General features: G+C 40.8%; 1 protein-coding gene across 2 annotated transcripts in view; it reads right to left on the reverse strand.

The window, feature by feature from the left end:
• TAOK1 (TAO kinase 1) overlaps nucleotides 1–23,647 on the reverse strand; it is a 613,695-nt gene that overhangs the window by 81,598 nt on the left and 508,450 nt on the right. For both annotated transcript variants that reach the window (XM_053706161.1, XM_053706162.1), the window contains exons 17-18: nucleotides 12,104–12,307; nucleotides 11,711–11,950 (exon numbers count right to left, since the gene is read on the reverse strand). In XM_053706161.1, coding sequence (XP_053562136.1) covers nucleotides 11,711–11,950; nucleotides 12,104–12,307 — 444 coding nt within the window. The remainder of the gene's footprint in view (nucleotides 1–11,710; nucleotides 11,951–12,103; nucleotides 12,308–23,647) is intronic.

The following is a 23,647-nucleotide window of genomic DNA, read 5'->3' on the forward strand; positions in this document are numbered from 1 at the left end:
GACAGATCCACCAAGAGAGGGATTCCCTCACTCGGTTGTCCAGAGAGATCTGTTGGGATAGATCTGAGTGATCGCCGTTTCATTGTCGCAACATGCATAATTGAAGAGGTCTGAGATGGAACCTGGCGAATGGAATGACATCTATGCTGACTACCATGAGCCCAATCACCTCCATACACCTGGCCACAGATGGCCTTGAGAAGGTCTGAAGGGCAAGACAGCTGAACGCAATCTTGGAACGTCTCTGATCTGTCAAGAATATCTTCATCGATATGGAATCTATTATCGTACCCAGGAACTCCACCCTGTTGCTGGGAGCCAGAGAACTCTTTCCTTCGTTTATCTTCCAACCATGGGATTGAAGGAGAAGAAGAAGAGCCCTTGAGTGGTCCTCCGCGACACTGCAGGACGGAGCCTGGACCAAGATATCGTCCAGATAAGGAGCCACCGCAATACCTCTGGCTCTCGCTAGCGCAAGCAGTGCCCCCCAGAACCTTCGTAAAGACCATTGGGGCAGTTGCCAGACCGAACGGTAGAGCCACAAACTGGAAGTGTTGGTCCAGAAACGCAAATCTTAGGAACTTAACGTGGTCCTTGTGAATTGGCACGTGAAGGTAGGCATCCTTCAAGTCTATTGTCGCCATAAATTGCCCCTCTTGAACTAGGGGCAGAATCGATCTGATAGTCTCCATTTTGAACGATGGGACTGACTTGTTTAGGCACTTTAAGTCCAGAATTGGGTGGAACGTGCCCTCCTTCTTTGGGACCACAAAAATGTTTGAATAGTACCCTAAACCCCTTCCTGCTAGAGGTACTGGAACAATTACTCCGAGAGATGAGAGATCCCTCACGCAGTCTAGAAACGCGTATCTCTTCAAGGATAATGTACCTCTCTCATCCAAACCTCTACGAACAGAGATAGTCTGCCCCCTACGCGATCCAGCGACTGATCGGGGGCCGCCCCTTCATGTCGACTGTCTCGACGGGCTTCTTGCTCCGCTTGGACTTGTTCCAAGATTGAGCTGGCTTCCAAGATCCCTTGGACTGCTCGGTCTTCGCAGCAGGCTGCTGGCATTGAGACTTGTCCGAAAGAAAGGGACGAAAAGCAGAGCCCTTAGGCTTATTCTTCTTATCCTGCGGGAGGAAAGCACCCTTGTCTCCCGTGACCGTGGATATGATAGAGTCCAGGCCTGGACCAAAAAGAACTTTCCCCTGAAAAGGAAGGGATAGTAATCTAGACTTAGAAGTCATGTCAGCCGACCACGACTTTAACCACAGAGCCCTACGGGCAAGAACAGAGAAACCTGATGTCTTAGCATTCAGGTGAATAACCTGCATATTTGCATCACAGATAAAAGAATTTGCGACCCTTAAGGCCTTAATCTTTTCCTGTATCTCCTCAAGGGGAGTCTCCACCTCTACCATAGCTAACAGTGCATCACACCAATAGGTAGCCGCTCCAGCCACCGCAGCAATCACCGCTGCCGTTGGAAAACAAACCCTGTGAATTGGAACATCTTTCTCAACATGGATACTAACTTTTTATCCATGGGCTCTTTGAACGATGAATTATCTTTGAGGGGAATAGTCGTACGCTTAGCGAGTGTGGAGATAGCTCCATCCACCTTCGGAATAGCCCCCCATAGCTCAAGCTGAGAGTACGGAAAGGGCAACAGCTTTTTAAAAGAGGTAGAGGGAGAAAAGGACGAGCCCAGTTTCTCCCACTCATTCTTAATAATTGTAGCCATCTTCACAGGAACTGGGAAGGTCTGAGGCACCACCCTGTCCTCGTAAACCCTATCTAGCTTAGGGATCGAAGGTTTTTCTGGAAGTTTCGGTTCCGGAACCTCCAATGTAGCAATCACTTCTTTCAGTAAAAAGCGCAAATGCTCCATCTTAAACTTAAAATCTGGCTCCTCCGTAGCCAGAGGTCTAGAAAACGCTGATTCCGTCCCATAGAGAGCGCCCTCCAACAAGTCGGAGGGGTCCTCCTCATCGGATAATCTCTCAGAGACATCTAACGGAGTAGATGAACCCTGGGACAGAAGGCTATGTCATTCACTTCGATTGCGCTTTGCAGGGCGTGGTAGGACATGGAAAGCCGCAGAAACCGCCTCTTGCGAGTGGGCAGTGAAATCTGGCAGCCACAAGGCCCCTCCCTCGGGAAAATTAGTAGGGCCTTGGGAAGCTACATGTGTAATCGGAGATGAATGTTGGGAACACACCTCGCAGGACGGCTCAGTAGTACTAAATATCTTATTCTTTTTAGATATTGCAATCTTATCAAAGCATGTGGAACACAGTTGAGCAGGTGCATCAACCTGTACCTCCTCACAATAAACACAGGTATTATATTTAATTAAAGAGGGAGTAACCTCTAACATATCAGAGTCCTCCATAGCTTGCGCCTTTAATACAGACTGTGATAGACTAAATGGCACCTTTATACACCAATGGCCGGGGCACTCACCACCTCCTATGACCCGGACCACAGAGAAACTGTTACGTCTCCCGCAAATGCCGATCAGGAAAGAGGAAGTTGAAGAGGCCACACTCGGTCACATGGAGTACCATGCAGGATCGCTCCTGCACTATAGAGAAAACGCGCCAAAAAAGGCTGCACCAATATTCAACTGACTGCTCACACATTGCTAGAGCCTCATCTCACACATGACGTAGCATTAACACAATAAAGATATTATGCATAAATCCCCCCCTGTTCATTAACCCCCTTTCCAGGGATATTAACCATTGATTCTATACAGATAAAAGAAGACACACTGTGACCCTGTCTTCTTGCGTTATCATATGTGTATAAATGAAACAATCTTACCGGAATCTATGCCATGGAATAAGAAAACAGCCCTTCAAGTGTGACAGGTTAGTAGCATTGCTCCTGACATGGACTTGAGTGAATAAAGGCAGGCAGCGAAACACGTCAATGGTGATTGCCCAGGATCTGATAACATAAGTCGGGATGGTTTCGCAGAGACAACACTCCCTGCATCTCAGGACTCAGGGGGATGAGGGGAGTGGGGGAGGTATTTAAGCCTTTGGCTGGGGTGTCTTTGCCTCCTCCTGGTGGCCATGTTCTTATTTCCCAAACGTAATGAATGAAGCAGTGGACTCTCCTCCCATTAAGATGGAAATTGATAATAGGAGTAAATTTGAAAGTTACTTAAAATTGCATGCTCTATCTGAATCATTAAAGTTTAAGTTTGACTAAACTATTCCTAATAAAGAACAAACAAAAAAACCCCACCTATTAATCCTATAGGAGTTGTGGGTGTATGGGTAAATTATATATGCATATACAATGTTTTATTTATATGTATTTTACTATATAATGCTTTAATATGTATTTTAAGTCTTGTTTTGATTTGAAAAACATAATTTATGCTTACCTGATAAATTTATTTCTCTTGTGGTGTATCCAGTCCACGGATCATCCATTACTTGTGGGATATTCTCCTTCCCAACAGGAAGTTGCAAGAGGATCACCCACAGCAGAGCTGCTATATAGCTCCTCCCCTAAATGCCATATCCAGTCATTTGACCGAAACTAGCCGAGAAAGGAGAAACCATAGGGTGCAGTGGTGACTGTAGTTTAAAATTTAGACCTGCCTTAAAAGGACAGGGCGGGCCGTGGACTGGATACACCACAAGAGAAATACATTTATCAGGTAAGCATAAATTATGTTTTCTCTTGTTAGGTGTATCCAGTCCACGGATCATCCATTACTTGTGGGATACCAATACCAAGCTAAAGTACACGGATGAAGGGAGGGACAAGGCAGGTACTTAAACGGAAGGGACCACTGCCTGTAGAACCTTTCTCCCAAAAATAGCCTCCGAAGAAGCAAAAGTATCAAATTTGTAAAATTTTGAAAAGGTATGAAGCGAAGACCAAGTCGCCGCTTTGCAAATCTGTTCAACAGAAGCCTCATTTTTAAAGGCCCAGGTGGAAGCCACAGCTCTAGTAGAATGAGCTGTAATCCTTTCAGGGGGCTGCTGTCCAGCAGTCTCATAGGCTAAGCGTATTACGCTCCGAAGCCAAAAAGAAAGAGAGGTTGCCGAAGCCTTTTGACCTCTCCTCTGTCCAGAGTAAACAACAAACAGGGAAGATGTTTGACGAAAATCTTTAGTCGCTTGTAAGTAAAACTTTAAAGCACGGACTACGTCCAAATTATGTAAAAGACGTTCCTTCTTTGAAGAAGGATTAGGACACAATGATGGAACAACAATCTCTTGATTGATATTCTTGTTGGAAACTACCTTAGGTAAAAACCCAGGTTTTGTACGCAGAACTACTTTATCTGTATGGAAAATCAGATAAGGAGAATCACATTGTAAAGCTGATAACTCAGAGACTCTACGAGCCAAGGAAATAGCCATCAAAAACAGAACTTTCCAAGATAAAAGTTTGATACCAATGGAATGAAGGGGTTCAAACGGAACTCCTTGAAGAACCTTAAGAACCAAGTTTAAGCTCCATGGAGGAGCAACAGGTTTAAACACAGGGTTAATTCTAACCAAAGCCTGACAAAATGCCTGGACGTCTGGAACCTCTACCAGACGCTTGTGCAAAAGGATAGACAGAGCAGAAATCTGTCCCTTTAAAGAACTAGCTGATAATCCTTTATCCAAACCCTCTTGGAGAAAGGACAATATCCTAGGAATCCTAACCTTACTCCATGAGTAATTCTTGGATTCACACCAATGAAGATATTTGCGCCATATCTTATGGTAGATTTTCCTGGTTACAGGCTTTCGTGCCTGTATTAAGGTATCAATGACTGACTCGGAGAAGCCACGTCTTGATAAAATCAAGCGTTCAATCTCCAGGCAGTCAGTCTCAGAGAAATTAGATTTGGATGATTGAAAGGACCTTGTAGTAGAAGGTCTTGTCTCAGAGGCAGAGGCCAAGGTGGAAAGGATGACATGTCCACCAGGTCTGCATACCAGGTCCTGCGTGGCCACTCAGGCGCGATCAAGATCACCGATGCTCTCTCCTGTTTGATTTTGGCAATCAGTCGAGGGAGCAGAGGAAACACATAAGCCAGGTTGAAGAACCACGGTGCTGCTAGAGCATCTATCAGCATCGCTTCTGGGTCCCTGGACCTGGATCCGTAACAAGGAAGCTTGGCGTTCTGGCGAGACGCCATGAGATCCAATTCTGGTGTGCCCCAAACGATGAACCAATTGAGCAAACACCTCCGGATGGAGTTCCCACTCCCCCGGATGAAAAGTCTGACGACTTAGAAAATCCGCCTCCCAGTTCTCTACACCTGGGATATGGATCACTGATAGATGGCAAGAGTGAGTCTCTGCCCAGCGAATTATCTTGGAGACTTCTAACATCGCTAGGGAGCTCCTGGTCCCCCCTTGATGGTTGATGTAAGCCACAGTCGTGATGTTGTCCGACTGAAATCTGATGAACCTCAGGGTTGCTAACTGAGGCCAAGCTAGAAGAGCATTGAATATTGCTCTTAAAGGGACACTGTACCCAAAAAAATTATTTCGTGATTCAGATAGAGCATGCAATTTTAAGCAACTTTCTAATTTACTCCTATTATCAATTTTTCTTTGTTTTCTTGCTATCATTATTTGAAAAAGAAGGCATCTAAGCTTTTTTTTTGGTTTCAGTACTCTGGACAGCACTTTTTTATTGGTGGATGAATTTATCCACCAATCAGCAAGGACAACCCAGGTTGTTCACCAAAAATGGGCCGGCATCTAAACTTACATTCTTGCATTTCAAATAAAGATACCAAGAGAATGAAGAAAATTTGATAATAGGAGTAAATTAGAAAGTTGCTTAAAATTTCACGCTCAATCTGAATCATGAAAGAAAATTTTTGGGTACAGTGTCCCTTTAACTCCAGAATATTTATTGGGAGGAGTATCTCCTCCTGAGCCTTCAGGGAATTCCAGACTGCACCCCAACCTAGAAGGCTGGCATCTGTTGTTACAATTGTCCAATCTGGCCTGCGAAAGGTCATATCTTTGGACAGATGGACCCGAGATAGCCACCAGAGAAGAGAATCTCTGGTCTCTTGATCCATATTTAGCAGAGGGGACAAATCTGTGTAATCCCCATTCCACTGACTGAGCATGCATAATTGCAGCGGTCTGAGATGTAGGCGCGCAAATGGCACTATGTCCATCGCCGCTACCATTAAGCCGATCACTTCCATGCACTGAGGCACCGAAGGGCGCGGAATGTAGTGAAGAACACGGCAGGAATTTAGAAGCTTTGATAACCTGGACTCCGTCAGGTAAATTTTCATTTCTACAGAATCTATCAGAGTTCCTAGGAAGGAAACCCTTGTGAGGGGTGATAGAGAACTCTTTCCCTCGTTCACTTTCCACCCATGCGACCTCAGAAATGCCAAAACTATATCCGTATGAGATTTGGCAATTTGGAAGTTTGACGCCTGTATCAGGATGTCGTCTAGATAAGGGGCCACTGCTATGCCCCGTGGTCTTAGGACCGCCAGAAGAGACCCCAGAACCTTTGTAAAAATTCTTGGGGCTGTAGCGAACCCGAAGGGAAAAGCCACAAACTGGTAATGCCTGTCTAGAAAGGCAAACCTTAGGAACCGATGATGATCTTTGTGAATCGGTATGTGAAGGTAAGCATCCTTCAAATCCACTGTGGTCATGTACTGACCCTCCTGGATCATAGGTAGGATTGTCCGAATAGTTTCCATTTTGAACGATGGAACTCTGAGGAATTTGTTTAAGATCTTTAGATCCAAAATTGGTCTGAAGGTTCCCTCTTTTTTGGGAACCACAAACAGATTTGAATAAAATCCCTGTCCTTGTTCCATCTGTGGAACTGGATGGATCACTCCCATTATTAGGAGGTCTTGCACACAGCGTAAGAATGCCTCTTTCTTTATCTGGCTTACAGATAATCTCGAAAGGTGAAATCTCCCTTGTGGGGGGGAAGCTTTGAAGTCCAGAAGATATCCCTGAGATATCATCTCTTGCCCACGCCTGGGCGAAGAGAGAAAGTCTGCCCCCTACTAGATCCGTTGCTGGATAGTGGGCCGTTCCTTCATGCTGTCTTAGAGGCAGCAGCAGGCTTTCTGGCCTGCTTGCCTTTGCTCCAGGCCTGGTTAGATTTCCAGGCCGGCTTGGATTGCGCAAAATTTCCCTCTTGTTTTGTATCAGAGGAAGTTGATGCTGCACCTGCCTTGAAGTTTTCGAAAGGCACGAAAATTAGACTGTTTGGCCCTTGATTTGGCCCTGTCCTGAGGAAGGGTATGACCCTTACCTCCAATAATGTCAGCAATAATTTCCTTCAAACCAGGCCCAAATAGGGTCTGCCCCTTGAAGGGAATGTTAAGTAATGTAGACTTTGAAGTCACGTCAGCTGACCAAGATTTAAGCCATAGCGCCCTACGCGCCTGGATGGCGAATCCAGAATTCTTAGCCGTTAGTTTAGTCAAATGAACAATGGCATCAGAAACAAAAGAATTAGCTAGCTTAAGTGTTCTAAGCTTGTCAAGTATTTCAGTCAATGGAGTAGCTGTCTGAAAGGCCTCTTCCAGAGACTCAAACCAGAACGCCGCAGCAGCAGTGACAGGAGCAATGCATGCAAGGGGCTGCAGGATAAAACCTTGTTGAATAAACATTTTCTTAAGGTAACCTAATTTTTTATCCATTGGATCTGAAAAAGCACAACTGTCCTCGACAGGGATAGTGGTACGCTTTGCTAAAGTAGAATCTGCTCCCTCCACCTTAGGGACCATCTGCCATAAGTCCCGTGTGGTGGAGTCTATTGGAAACATTTTTCTAAAAATAGGAGGGGGGGAAAACGGCACATCGGGTCTGTCCCACTCCTTAGTAATAATTTCTGTAAACCTTTTAGGTATTGGAAAAACGTCAGTACACACCGGCACCGCGTAGTATTTATCCAGTCTACATAATTTCTCTGGCACTGCAATTGTGTCACAGTCATTTAGAGCAGCTAAAACCTCTCCAAGCAACACCCGGAGGTTCTCAAGCTTAAAATTTAAAAGTAGACATATCTGAATCAGGTTTCCCCGAGTCAGAGACGTCACCCAGAGACTGAAGCTCTTCCTCAGCTTCTGCATATTGTGACGCAGTATCAGACATGGGCCTTAAAACATCTGCGCGCTCTGTATTACGTCTAACCCCAGAGCTATCGCGCTTTCCTCTGAATTCAGGCAGTCTGGCTAATACCGCTGACAGGGTATTATCCATGATTGCCGCCATGTCCTGCAAAGTAATCGCTATGGGCGTCTTTGATGTACTTGGCGCCATTTTAGCGTGAGTCCCTTGATCGTGAGTCAAAGGGTCAGACACGTGGGGAGAGTTAGTCGGCATAACTTCCCCCTCGTCAGAATCCTCTGGTGATAATTCTTTTAAAGATAACAGCTGATCTTTATTGTTTAAAGTGAAATCAATACATTTAGTACACATTCTCCTATGGGGTTCCACCATGGCTTTTAAACATAATGAACAAGGAGTTTCCTCTATGTCAGACATGTTTATACAGACTAGCAATGAGACTAGCAAGCTTGGAAAACACTTTAAATCAAGTTAACAAGCAATATAAAAAAACGTTACTGTGCCTTTAAGAGAAACAAATTTTGCCAAAATTTGAAATAACAGTGAAAAAAGGCAGTTAAACTAACAAAATTTTTACAGTGTATGTAACAAGTTAGCAGAGCATTGCACCCACTTGCAAATGGATGATTAACCCCTTAATACAAAAAACAGATTAACAAAACGAAAAATATGTTTTTTAAACAGTCATAACAACTGCCACAGCTCCTACTTTTGAAGCCTTTTGAGCCCTTCAGAGATGTCCTATAGCATGCAGGGGACTGCTGAGGGAAGCTGAATGTCACAGTTTCTAATTTTAACTGCACCAACTGTAACTTTTATACTATAACAGTGGAAAGCCTCAGGAAACTGTTTCTAGGCAAAAATAAAGCCAGCCATGTGGAAAAAACTAGGCCCATTTTATATTGCACATTAATCAGAGTATATACCTCTGATAGCAAGCCTGATACTAGTCGCTATTAAATCACTGTATTTAGGCTTTAACTTACATTAATCCGGTATCAGCAGCATTTTCTAGCAAATTCCATCCCTAGAAAAACTTAACTGCACATACCTTATTGCAGGATACCCTGCACGCCATTCTCCCTCTGAAGTTACCTCACTCCTCAGACATATGTGAGAATAGCAGTGGATCTTAGTTACTTCTGCTAAGATCATAGAAAAACGCAGGCAGATTCTTCTTCTAAATGCTGCCTGAGATAAAATAGTACACTCCGGTACCATTTAAAAACAATAAACTTTTGATTGAAGAAAAAACTAACTATATTTTACCACTTTCCTCTTACTACCTCCAGCTATGTTGAGAGCTTGCAAGAGAATGACTGGATATGGCAGTTAGGGGAGGAGCTATATAGCAGCTCTGCTGTGGGTGATCCTCTTGCAACTTCCTGTTGGGAAGGAGAATATCCCACAAGTAATGGATGATCCATGGACTGGATACACCTAACAAGAGAAAATTGTGTATTTTGCTTTTGGTATGTTGTGTTTGTGATATTAATATCAGCCGCAACGTTATAGTTTTATTTATTTACTGCTGATATAAGTTCTCATGACTCTGAACGTGTTATACTCATCATATTATGACCAAACTGTAACAAAAATGTTAATGTTAATATAGAACATGTTTTAAAAATATATCACGTTTTGAAAATTCCTTTTGACTATATCACCACTTTGATCATTTGGGTCTAAGTGAGAAGTCATGTGTTCTTTTCATCATGTGAGCTTACTGGTGATGGTGAAATTTTGTAATATTGTACATTGAAATGCATATAATAAAAAGTTGGCTGTATAAATAGAATCAAACTGGGTTATTACATCCTGTGCCTAGTTTCAATTGAGGTGGTAAACTTTGGAAACTTGTGGTAACATAAAAAATCTCCATAGACGTTAATGGAGATAAATGTTTTTAGCACCATTTTCCAGAATTTACAACATTAATGGAAACACGGCCTTAAACAAACAAAAAAAAGTTAAGATTTAAAGTACTAATATTATGCAACCATCAATAAATAATAGCACCTGAGGACGGAGTACTGTCAGCAGGCATTGTAAAGAAATTGCAATTAATCAACATTAACAGAGCACAGGCCTTTGAAAAACCTGTTTTGATCCTGAGTATTTCTATAAAACTGTAAGAAGAAAAGCATTAGCAGGGAAGGAGAATCAGAGAAGAGAAACATGCAGGTGTTTGAAAACAAAATCCCCACTGTTTCTGTGTGCCACCTCCTGCAGTCTGTGTAAATACCAAACCAAAGAAAAACATCTCAGCAAAGGAAATGTGCAAACGAAAGGTTGCTCCTAATTCACAAAGGGAACTCCTGAAACAATGTTCTCTATAGAGCTGTGTAAGGGTTATGTAATAAGTTTAAATTAAATGGTTTCAATTGGTTTTATTTTTTTTGTAGTAGATGTTCCTGTGCCAAATAAACCTACTTTTTTCTTGGCAGGCTTGTGAAGTCATGTCCTTCTTTATAAAGAGAATTGTTGGTGTTGTACCTAAAAGCCTGTGCGCACGAATATCAAGGTATGCAACATGCATGCTAGTTTTAAACTAAATAGGCGTTTTGTTTGTAACATATAAAATGACAGCGATTCAAATTAATGTCCTTGAGTTATTCCATTCATGAGAGTGCAGTGCATAATTTTACATAAAATGTTTGGTATACTGAACTGTTACAGAACACCAAGAACAATTGTTACAATAACTGACCCCCCCCCCCCCACCTCACTCTACCTCAAGTCTGAAGTTGTCAAATAATCCAATTTAGAAGGCTTGTAAATCAACCTGTTATTAGTCATTTACTAGTGAGATTGTTTAAGGAATAGAAAGATTAAAATTGAAATGTGCATGGGTTCATTTCAATTTTAAATAGAAGCATTTGTGTAACATACTTCCATTCCATGCTTCTAGTAAACGTTATTACTGTTTTTCAGTGGCATATGCACATACGCTGTGAGGGCCTGTGTCCAAGTATTACAACACCTTGCCTTTTCAGAGAGTGAGCAGTGGCTTGTATGATACAAATTTAAGTCTTCACAGACACAATACACACCACCACCAGCTCTCACATTTTAAATACTGGTGCACAAGTCCTCACAGTATATGTGGGTATGCCGTAAAAAACATGAATACCTTTTTCCTAATGGAAGTATATTGCAATAATGTTTCTATTTAAAATTGAAATACACCAGTGCACATTTCAATTTTGACCTTTCTATCCCTGTACACAGCTGCAATCATTTAGAAAAAGAAAACTGAAAACATTGCTAGAATAAAGATCAGGGTTTTAGTTTATAGTATAGAAGGACTTGAGAAAAATGTAAGAAAGTACATATTTTGTGAACTTTATAAGCTGTGAGAAGATTTGATTAAGTTACAATAAATGGGGATGGGAGGCTACTGCTTTACAGATACATTAGTTAATAAAATATATCCTTAACCTAAACGTATTACTAATGTGTACTTTTTATTATTTTCATTCTTCAGACATGCTTTTTATTCTACCGATGTTTTGTATAGCCAATAAAATGCAGAGAAAACCTATTGTACCATTTTTACAGACACCTTTCTTCTATTTCATTATGACGGATAATATATTTCTAGTACCTTGAGACTCTTTGGCTGCTGCCGGACCTCCATCACATGCTTGCGTCTTAATTCCCGCTCCCGTCTCTTGTTATATTCCAGCTGGTTTGTGAGCTCTGTTTGGTGTTGCAGCTTTATTAACTCACAACGCATTCTTTGTATGGTGTTGAGATGGCGGAACTCTAACTCCTGCATGGACTCATGCTGGCGGAGAAGCATTGCATGCTCCAGGTCCTTCTGTGTTTGCCTTTTATTTAGCTCCTACCATCAAGTAAGCATAAATGTTAAAAAAAGAACCTCTAACTCAAAAATACATTACCAATTCCATTGCTATCTATAACGTACATAGTCACAATTATATAAAGGAATTGAGTATATGTTAATGGCTTTGTTAAAATCTGTAGTCCAATATACCTCTCTGACCAGGTCCTGCTCAAGATTGTGTCTACCAAGCAGCATCCGTCTCTTGAAGCGGCGGCATTCTAACTCTAGGTATTGCCTTTGACGCCGTAGAAGATTGGCTTCTTCTTCAGCCTGGTAATGCTGGAAATTTTCCTTCTGTTTGGAAAGCCATTCTTGCTTCTCTTTCTTTGGGGTACTCTGGTTTTCATTTAGCTCCTAGTAAGACAAAAATGCAACCTGTAAATAAATACCATAAAAAGCAAAAGGCTAAATGAGCCAACAATCCTTACATTAAATAAATAACATGCTTGTTTTCATATATTTTACATACTGATAAAAAAAGTATCTATAAACATGTTTCTCAGTTGCTATCTATGAACAATGGTGTTTTCTACACTTAATAATGTAACACAATCCTAAAATTAGATAATAGAAGCAAATGGGAAAATTAAAATTGTATGCTCAAAAAGAATCATGAAAGGAAAATTTTTAGGTTTTGCATCCCTTTAACTAATTTAGAAAATATAACAAGCTAATTAAAACCCTTTCAAGATATAACAAACAATCAAAAGCTAAGTCAACACCAAATTTTAAGTAATACATTATAAACAAAGAATGTCAATGTAAATCTTGTACGAATAATACAATGAAATGTTTTTAAAATCTCACCACGTGCACTAGAAGTTTACAGTGTGTTTAGAACCCTTAGAATTAGAAATCAAAGCTAAATTACATGAAAAGGGGGCAAAATAAATGACAAATGTATATTGCAATGCTGTTTTACTACACATACACTACAGGAAAAGTAAAGAAATTCTTGCCTGCTAGATAAGGAACAGAAACTCTGGTCTAATTTGCAAGTAATAGTCCCAGTTTGGTCAGAAACCGTGATAATTTTTTTTTTGTGCTTAGAGGCAACTTCCTTTAGGTTCAACGTTTAAAATACTTTCTTAAGCAATGTTACCCTTATCTTACCAAGTAACAAAAATGCCCTTACCAATGAATCATGAACCAGATCAGTAAACATTACATTTTTTTTTTTGTACTTGGAAAAGAGATTGCAAACCTTGTCAGGAATTAATTGAGGTTAATTTTGAAGAGCTAATCTTCACGTTGTTTGACATGGGTTCTCGAACAGATTTGAACACAGAGGGGTAGACAGGAGTTCAGCCAGGCAGTGATTATCTTCTCTCCATGCGGAGATGCCATCGGCCTCCCAGGTAAAATATGTACATGCCCACCAATCTCCTGGTCTACAGTGTGCTGCTCCTTGTTAAAAACTTTACCAGATGCTTGGCACTGTACCTGCACTGCCTCGGATTGGGCTGGATATACAGGAAGCAGTCTCTAGTGAAGGTAAGCATGGTAGATGAAGGTGCTGACAGTTAAGTACCATGCACCTTCATAGCTCAAAGGCTATTAGCATGACCATGCACATGGGGATATGGGGACATAGTCACATACACCATTTAACACAAAGTTTTGGCTACTTTTGAGCACTTAATTATGGTACTCTCTCTTTAATTGTATCAGGGTCAGCTTTTAGTGCACAGGAAGAGATTTAGCCCATTTGAAAGAAATTATTTTACTATTAATAGGGACCTCGGGAATTAAATGTTTTGGAGCTAAGATAGCATACCTTCCCCTTCCTACTCCTCACTGACCGGTGGCCTTCTTGCAGACATTCCCCTGGACATAAGGAGTGGTAAACACCCTTTATAATAAATGCTTGACTAAATATATTTAATTGTAACCCTTACCTATTTGCAAATGTCTTTCTCTAGCATTTAAGGTACATTTTCTGTTTAGAGAGACTGTTGAATATTTCTGAAACATGTCCCTACTAGGGACTTCAGTTTTACATTATGCGTTTATTTTGTCAGGTTATTGCTGAGTGACATTAGATAATATATACTGTATATATACACACACATATACCTATATATGATAAGATAAAATAATTTATATATTGAATATTAAACTTGGTCATGCTCTGACCATTGCTAGATACATTCATTTGTATTGCAAGTCTGATGTCAGAAATTGGGTGACACCTCCCCCCTTGCTGATTACACATCAGAGTTCAAAGCAGACATGTCCCCACTCACTATGCAGATTGCACTTTGATGTATATCTAAATAACTCAATTAAAACAATTGCTCTGATACTTACCTAATTCAAGATGCCACTGTGGACCGCAGCCTAGATGTCCGCAGTGTGGGAGAGATCTCAGGAACGACAGCAAATTTAAATATCTATCACCTAAGTGTTAATTATTCCATACTGAGTTAAATATACAAAACCCTAGACTCCTCATCTGAGTTAAAGGTATCTAAAGAAGAAATATCTTAATCTGTGTCATTTGAAAGCATAAGAGTTTGAAGATTTAAAAAGTTAAACCAATTGTCTATATAGTTTTTATATGAGTTAATATAATAATTACTTGTAAATATATATATATATTTATATCATGTTATACTCATCTAAGATGTGTCTGATGCCCAAGATACTGTATTAAATATGAAGTGAAATGAATATATAGCTGTACATTTAAAATAAATAACATCTTCTTTGTTTTTCAGACATCTAATATACAAATGAGGTTCCAAATATGACTGGTATATACTGGTATATAAATGCTTATGTAATTTGTGCTGTGAATTATATCATATGTTTTTATACACTCAGCATTGAAATGATATGATTCTATCAAAATCAAATAATAGTATAACTAATTATCAGTTGATTTACACAAAGTCAATTCACATATATCTATATTGAATTATAAGTCTCCAAATAGAAATATGTCTTTTAAATACATTTTTTCTAAGATATTATAAGTAGAATTGTATGGAAGCATAGATCAGATAGGTATATTCATTATTACATGTGTATTATACATATATATATATATATATATATATATATATATATATATATATATATATATATATATATATATATATATATATATTTATTTATTTGAGAGATATCAGAATACCCTCATGTTTGGTATTGAAATACACATGCTCAGTCAAATTAAATAATACCCTATCAAATTGATCAAATAATTTATTGAGATAGAAAATATAAGTGTATTAAATGAACACTTTAAAAATATATGACAAAATAGATTTTTCTGTAGTATTTACTAATGAAACTACATTCCGATGCCTATTGCCCCCCCCCCCCCAGTGTCCAGTGCGAGTATTGCAGCCAAAGGTATCCAATTAAGGAAATTGGATGACAAAGTGGTATTCCCAGTTGCCACAAGAGTTAAAGGGACATTAAACACTTTGAGATGGTAATATAAAATGATAAATTGTATATATAAAACAGCTCTGCAATATACTTTCATTATTTATTTTGTCCTCTTTGCCTGTAATTCCATTCTGAAATTGTGAGCTTTTCAGTTTCTGTTAGAAATAGAAATGGAAGTGCAGAACACTGTAAAATCCAGCACAACCATTGGCTGCACACTCTAGTGACCTATTTATAACTGTCTCTAATTGGCCACAGCAGAGAAGGTAACACAAGTTACAACATGGCAGCTCCCAGTGTTTTATAGACACTAAAACTTTACACTTATTTTGTCACTTTTTAAACAACTAATGAAACTTTAAAAAATACATCTAACTGTTACTCATGGACTAATCTTTTCTTTGAATGTATCATTCTATCTAGCATGTATTTAGTGTTTAATGTCCCTTTAAGGGCGTACACAGATTTTATTGGCTGATTAAGAAATGGGGAGGAGTTTGGCCTCGGACAAAAAAACTGTGCACAGAGAGAGAAGGGCTCTTGCTGCTTCGTTTGGTGACTTACTAACTGACCCTTGCCATACAGTCTTTGTAAGAAAAACCTGTTGGAATCCTCTTTCTGATAAGAGATAAATGGGCTTAATTCTCTTCCAAAATTGGTACAATAATATGCTCATGTACATCAAAGTAGGAATGACAATTTGCCAATTATTCTCACGCGGAGACAATAAAAATACTTAATATTGAAAAGTGTAGAACAGCAAAAATATTATAGTACAATATAAAGGTAGACCCTCTTTTTAGAACAAGTGTGATATCCTCCAACAACAGGTGGGGCCATTCATAGACCCATCAGGATTTTAAATACTATAGAGGAGGAATTCTTTTCCTGTGCTTAAGTAATATGGGAAAAGATATAAATATGTTGTGATAAATTCAAAAGCTGTAAAAAAGCTGATAATAATGCAAGAGAAAAATATTAGACTAATCTATAAAGAAGAAATATGATCAATCTTATGGTGCACTGCAAGATGTACGTATAAAGATAATAGCTAGGGTGCGGTATAGGCGAGAGAAACCGCATAGTGAACCCTCCTAGATTAGGAGGTTTATTATATACGGGGGGGGTGGGGGGGTGGGAGGAGGTGGTAATTTAAATATATTAGGAGTATACTTATCTGTGAGAAGGCTACTTCTAGATTTGTTTAGGATCTTGTGGTTTGGATTAGTATGGGTCAGTGTGGTAACAGACGATAAATGAGGACAACAAGAAAACATATGCAATATTAAAGGAAGCACTACCAATTGACTGAAAAAAAAGTGTGTGCGCTATATATTGTTAATACGCGTTGTTGGGTAGAAGTGTAAGAAGAGACCATTGTAACTCCATTGTATTGGTGCACCTGTTTCCATAACAGCAAGATTAGTCAGAAGTATACAAGTATGCAACAAAGTAAATCTTATTAGCTGAGTGTGGGCCCTAGTAGCTAGTGGGTACTTGGAGGTAGTGACTGCTAGGGGCAGTTGTATATGAATGAATTGAAGACCTACATGGGGTTTTCGTGCTCATTGTGTATGTTGGTCGAATCCCTGAGATATAATGGAGGAGTTATCTAAGGTGAGTGAGCCGAACTGCCCCGGCCGCTGACAGCCCAGCCCCTCCCTCCGCAGCAAGATTAGAGAGCAGGGGTAAATACAGAGGTCACTAAACAGTTGTTCCAAATAGTGGTAAAAGATTGTGACACAGTTTGTTTATGGTACAAGTGGTCCCCTGTGATCTAAAGAAAAGTGGTACCCAATGTAAAGGGATCGACATGTGTCCAGTGTGTGTAATTTGTGCAGGGTTGAGCGGAATAGTGCAGTTTAAAACGTGATTTGCATGAAAGAGCAGGAGTCTAAAACTTCAATTTGTGACCCTTTAGTTACTACAGCAGCTCATATTCCATTGTAGGCAGGTTAGGTAAGGGGGTTAATACATATAGCAAACTTTATATACCGTGTTGATGATGCAATGGAGCGGAACATTGTGTAACTACCATATAAGCACCTGGCTTGCAAGTATAAAAAGGAAATAGAGAGGTTATAAACATAATCTGCCCTGTGGTTAGAGTGAGCCCCAGAACATAGCATCACTGTTTAACTAAAGTCATATATACAAGTTATAAGTGTAGGATAATGCAATCAGTCATGGCACTATTACGTTAAATCAGTACAGGAGACAGGATGCATATAAATTATCTACATGCTAGCTTCATCTATTGTGGAAAGAGTGCCTATAACAGTAACAAAAATAAACATTGAGCATATTGAGGCAAAGGAACTATACTTATATGAGCAGCTCCACACACTATGTTAAACTTAACCAAATAACAAACTGGTAATGCACAGATAACTGTTCCAGAATGAACTCCCTTTGCAGAGGTCTAGTCAGGAGAATACGCCCTAACCAATGCCGGACCTGTGAGAATGTAATGTTGGTCTTTGTGGCGCTAATATAGAAGCTGATGTGGCCTGAAAATCAGTTAGCACTAAAAAGGGAGTCCACTTGTGGAGCCGGAGCCCCATAGGCATCAGCTCAGATCGCAGGAGGGAAGCGATCCGGTAAACTGTCTCGGGTAGCCCCTTCCAGTAGACAGCCTCGATTTTAAAATCGAAGGCATAGTGGTGTGGCGCCTCCTCACCCTCCGCAGTTACCTGGTATGGAAGAGGTTTCGGAGAAAAAGGTGTCCCTGCCGCCATGGAAGGAGTCCTGTGTTGAAAAGGCAGGATCGCTGGTGTATTAGTCTTGGGAACTCCCTTACCCAGAGTGCGCTCCCAGTTGTGATGACTGTAGGGTAGCACCCTCACTAATTGAGGGCATGTCCTCGCTATGGGTATTGCGGCCTCCTGGTATCTCACTGCAGTAAAGCGGTCTGCTGCATCTGGCATCCTGGAGTTAGTGCTTGTAATGCCGGAGAGTTTTGACCGTTCCATGGAAGTTGGTTTGTCAGCAGTGCCCGTACTTTGTATGCTTGGCACTGTTGCTTCTGGAGGTTCTGTCTTAAGAGTATCTATAGAACGAAAAGTGGAGGAAGTGTGTTTAGCAGTCTTTGTTGTAGCTTGCCGAGACGCCAATGTGAATGTTCAAACACTGTCCGGCAGCTATCTAGAAAATTGTGTATCTCCTCTATAATGTGCTCCGGAACCTCCATATTTAGGCAATGGAGTAGTTATCTAGCTTAAGGATTGAGCAATAGCTTTTGGTCGGTCCCGTTCTCCACTGCAAACTCTACACAGGCCGCAAGATGGCTGCTCCCAGAATTTGCTGTGAGCCTCATACACATTAGGGTCATGAGATCCCGTCAATCATATATAGCCCTCTGAAAATAAGCTGGGTAGATCGACTGGACTTTCTGAATTAAAATGATGTTGAAATAATTGAGTTGGAACGGTCGCTAAGTTTTCAAATTGTCATGTTATAGCCAGAGCTGTTAAGATGTGCGACCTTGTATTTATAAATTAACATTGCATAGACTAGGGTAGCTTAGGTAAGAATAATCATATTCAAAATTAAGTAATTTGAATATAGAGGAAAAGAGAGGTTTTTGTACTTTACGCTTATAAAATTGATTTGGAGTTGTAAAATAGTTAGAAGTTTCATATACTATTGTGGCTAGATTAGATTTATTAATACAGTATTATTTGATGTTGTATTGATAATATAATTGTGTACAATCTCTGGTTGATTATTTTTAGTATTATAAAACTATTTTGGGCCAAATAGCTTAATTATATTTTTCTGGAAGTTCTATTAGATTTATTGAGATTTGGTAAGATTTGTGTTGAAATATTTGGTTATATTGTTAACTAAGCATTGTTAGTAGTACATATTTTGGCATTGGACTAGTGTTGTTGGCTAATTACAAATTGCTCTTGTAAAATTTAATGATATTTAAAAATCTAATTCATTTTGAGTTAAAAGGGACACTGAACCCAAAATTTTTCTTTCATGATTTAGATAGAGCATGCAATTTTAAGCAACTTCTAATGTATTACTATTATCAAATGTTCTTCATTCTCTTGGTATCTTTATTTAAATAGCAAGAATGTAAGTTTAAATGCCGGCCCATTTCTGGTGAACAACCTGGGTTGTTCTTGCTGATAGGTGTATAAAGTCACCCACCAATAAACAAGTGCTGTCCAGTGTGCTGAACCAAAAATTGGTTGGCTCCTTAGCTTAGATGCATTATCTATCAAATAAAAATAGCAAGAGAACAAAGAAAAATTGATAATAGGAGTACATTAGAAAGTTGCTTAAAATGGCATGCTATATCTGAATCACGAGATAATAGACAATATCCATTGAATAGTAATTAATCTAAATATCTCTATAGCCTGCTTCATATTTTAATATTGTATTGATAAATTAATAGATATAACTGGTCATAGGTGATATTCAGTTACTACGTAAGTATAATCAATTTTGAAATAAAGATTAACTGGTCAGAATATAGGAATATTTCCTGTCCACCAACTCCTTGCTTGACCCCCTGCAATCTGGATTCCACCCCAAACACTCAACTGAGACTGCCCTTACCAAGTTTACTAACAATCTACTCTCTGCTAAAAAGTATTGGCTACTACTCTATACTTATCTTACTTGACCTCTCAGCTGCCTTTGACACAGTTGACCACCCCCTCCTCCTACAGACCCTTAGCTCTTTTGGCCTTTGTGATACTGCTCTTTATTGAATTCACTCCTATCTTTCGCACAGGTCTATTTCTGTGTCATTTGCCGGCGACTCATCCTCTCCAATGCCTCAAGGATCTGTTCTGGGTCATCTACTCTTCTCCATTTATACTTCTTCACTGCGTAAACTTATCAACAGTTATGGCTTCAAATATCACCTCTATGCTGATGACACCGAGATCTACCTCTCCACCCCTGCACTCTCTCCCTTTGTCCTTTCTCATGTCAGCGACTGCTTATCTGGTATTTCTTCCTGGATGGCCTCTCACCAACTAAAGATTAACATGTCCAAGACTGATCTCCTTCTAATCCCCTCCCTCAAGCTCTACGCCTACTTCTGACTTCTCTATACCTGTTGACGGCATCACCATTTCCCATTGCACCAAGTCCACTGCCTCGGAGTTACACTTGACTCAAATCTATCCTTTGTCCCCCACATCCAATCGCTTTCTACATCCTGCCGCAACCACATACGCAATATTTCCAAGATTCGCCCTTTTCTGAGCGCTAACACCACTGCTCTAGTACAATGAGCCGTAATCCTCTGAAGAGGTCTATGTCCCGATGTCTCATAAGCAAAGTGGATAACACTCCTTAACCAAAAAAATACACAACAAACAAGGAAGAAGTTTGTCAAAAATCCTTAGTAGCCTGAAGGTAGAACTTTAAGGCGGGAACCACATCCAAATTGTGAAGCAAAGGTTCCTTTGCAGGAGGAGGATTGGGACATAAGGAAGGAACCACAATCTCTTGATTGATGTTGCAGTCTGACACGACCTTAAGAAGAAAACCTAACTTAGTACGTAGGACAGCCTTAAAAGAATGGAACACCAGATAAGGAGGCTCACATTGTAAGGCGGCAATCTCAGATACTTTGCGCACAGAAGCAATAGCCAGTAGAAAAAGAACCTTCCAGGACAACAATTTAATGTCAATCTCATGCATAAGCTCAAATGGAGCCTGTTGCAGAAGCTTAAGAACAAGATTTAGACTCCAAGTAGGAGCCTTAGATCTAAACACAGGTCTGATCCTAATCAGAGCCTTAACATAGGACTGTACATCGGAAAGCTCCGAGAGCCTCTTGTGCAGTAAAACAGATGGGGCAGAAATCTGTCCCTCAGGGAACTGGCAGAAAGGCCCTTCTCCAGTCCATCCTGGAGCAACGATAGAATCCTTGCAACCTTAACCTTATGCCAGGGAAATCTGAGCTCTTCACACCAGAATAAGAAGGTACTTCACCCCTTATGATAGATGCGACTAGTAACCGGCTTACGAACTTGAATGAGAGTATCAATCACTCTCTCAGAAAAACGTCTCTTGGCTAAGACTAAGCGTTCAATCTCCACACAGTCAGCCTCAGAGAATCTAGATTTTGATTAACAAAGGGACATTGTTCCAGCAGATCCCTGCGACAAGGTAACTTTCACGGAGGAGAATATGACATCCTCACCAGATCCGCGAACCACATCCTTTGCGGCCACAATGGAGCAATCAGTATCAATGACGCCTGCTCCTGATTGATACGGGCCACTACACAAGGTGTATGGCAACGGCGGAAAGAGGTAAATTAGACTGAACCTCCAAGGCACTGCTGACGCATCTATTAGCTCTGCCTGAGGATCCCTGGACCTCGACCCATATCTGGGTAGCTTGGTATTAAGACGAGATGCCATGAGATCTATCTCCGGCGTCCCCCACTTGTTACATATCTCCGCAAATACTTTGGGATGGAGAGACCATTCCCCCGGATGAAAGGATTGTCTGCTGAGAAAATCTGCTTCCCAGTTGTCCACACCCGGATTGTAAGATCGCTGACAGCGAACAGCTGTGGGCCTCCGCCTACTCCCGAATCCGAGATACCTCCCTCATTGCTAGGGAGCTTATTGTCCCCCCCCGATGGTTGATGTAAGCCACCAGGGTTATATTGTCTGATTGGAATCTGAAAACCGGGATGAACCCAGAAGGGGCCAAAGCCTTCAGAGCATTGAAGATTGCCCGAAGTTCCAGAATGTTGATCGGGAGGGAGCATTCCCCCTGAGACCACAGGCCCTGTGCCTTCTTTGCACCCCAAACCGCTCCTAATCCTGATAGACTTGCGTCCATAGTCACAATCTCCCAGGATGGTCTTAAGAAGGATGTCCCTCGGGACAGATGATCTGGACAGAGCCACCAAGAGATGCGATTCTCTTGACCGGTTGTCCAGAGAAATCTGTTGAGACAGATCGTAATGATCGCCATTCCACTGCCTCAGCATGCACAGTTGCAGCGGTCTGAGACGGAACCTGGAAAAGGGAATGATGTCCATGCTGGACACCATGAGACCAATTACTTCCAAACACTGAGCCACAGAGGGCCTTAAGGAGGTCTGGAGGGCAAGACACGCCGAAGCAAGCTTGCAACGTCTCTGGTCTGTTAGAAATATCCTCATGGATATGGAGACTATTATAGTACCCAGGAATTCTACCCTGGTGCTTGAAATAAGAGAACTCTTTTCTAGGATTATCTTCCATCCATGAGATCGAAGAAGAGAGAGAAGAGATTCCAAATGGTCCTCCGCCAGACGAAAAGATGGTGCTTGTACCAGAATATCGTCCAAGTAGGGAGCTACTGCTATACCCTGGGTTCTGGCAATGGCTAGAAGAGCCCCTAGAACCTTCGTAAAAATCCTTGGAGCAGTAGCTAGACCAAACAGGAGTGCAATCAACTGGAAGTGCTGGTCCAGGAACGCAAACCTTTGGAACTGGAAGTGATCCTTGTGGATTGGAACGTGAAGGTAAGCATCCTTCAGATCTATCGTGGTCATGAACTGTCCTTCATGAAATAAGGGAAGGATGGACCTTATCGTCTCCATCTTGAACGAGGGGACGTTTAGAAATTTGTTTAAAGCACTTTAGGTCTAGAATCATGTGGAAAGTTCCCTCCTTCTTTGGGTATCCCAAAGCTCTTTCTGCGATAGGTACTGGGACAATGACAACTAAGGAGGACAGATCCCGCACGCACCCCAGAAAGGCTTCCCTCTTCTCTGGTGTGGAAGACAGGCTTGAGAGGAGAAATCTGCCATTGGGTGGATGAGACTTGAAACCTCTCTGGTATCCCTGAGCTATGACCTCCAGGACCTATGGATCCTGCACGTCCCTGAACCAAGCGTCTGAAAAGAGCGACAGTCTGCCTCCTACACGATCCCGAGCCGGATCGGGGGGCCGCCCCTTCATGCCGAGACTGAAAAAGGCCCAGTTTTGGGCCGAAACGCGTTGGCAGAATTGGTGAGCTTTTTTCCTACAGTTTATGTTCATTTGTTAGCTTTATTGCACTATTGTATATTTCTTTTACAGGTTGGATATAGGGATTACACCCAGGTTTTACCGGATACTCCCTTATCCACCACCTACACATTGTTTGGAACCTTCTTCTGAGGAGACTTGAGGAAGTTTTACTTACAACACTTATATCATTTGGAACTTTACATCACTAACATTGTTCATCACTACTTTTTATCACTGACTTTTCCCACGGACACACTTTTTTCACAGTTTTTTTACACAGTTATCTCTTTTTTACTTTTTCATT

This window comes from Bombina bombina, chromosome 3, assembly GCF_027579735.1.
Source record: "Bombina bombina isolate aBomBom1 chromosome 3, aBomBom1.pri, whole genome shotgun sequence".
Classification (NCBI taxonomy): Eukaryota; Metazoa; Chordata; class Amphibia; order Anura; family Bombinatoridae; genus Bombina; species Bombina bombina.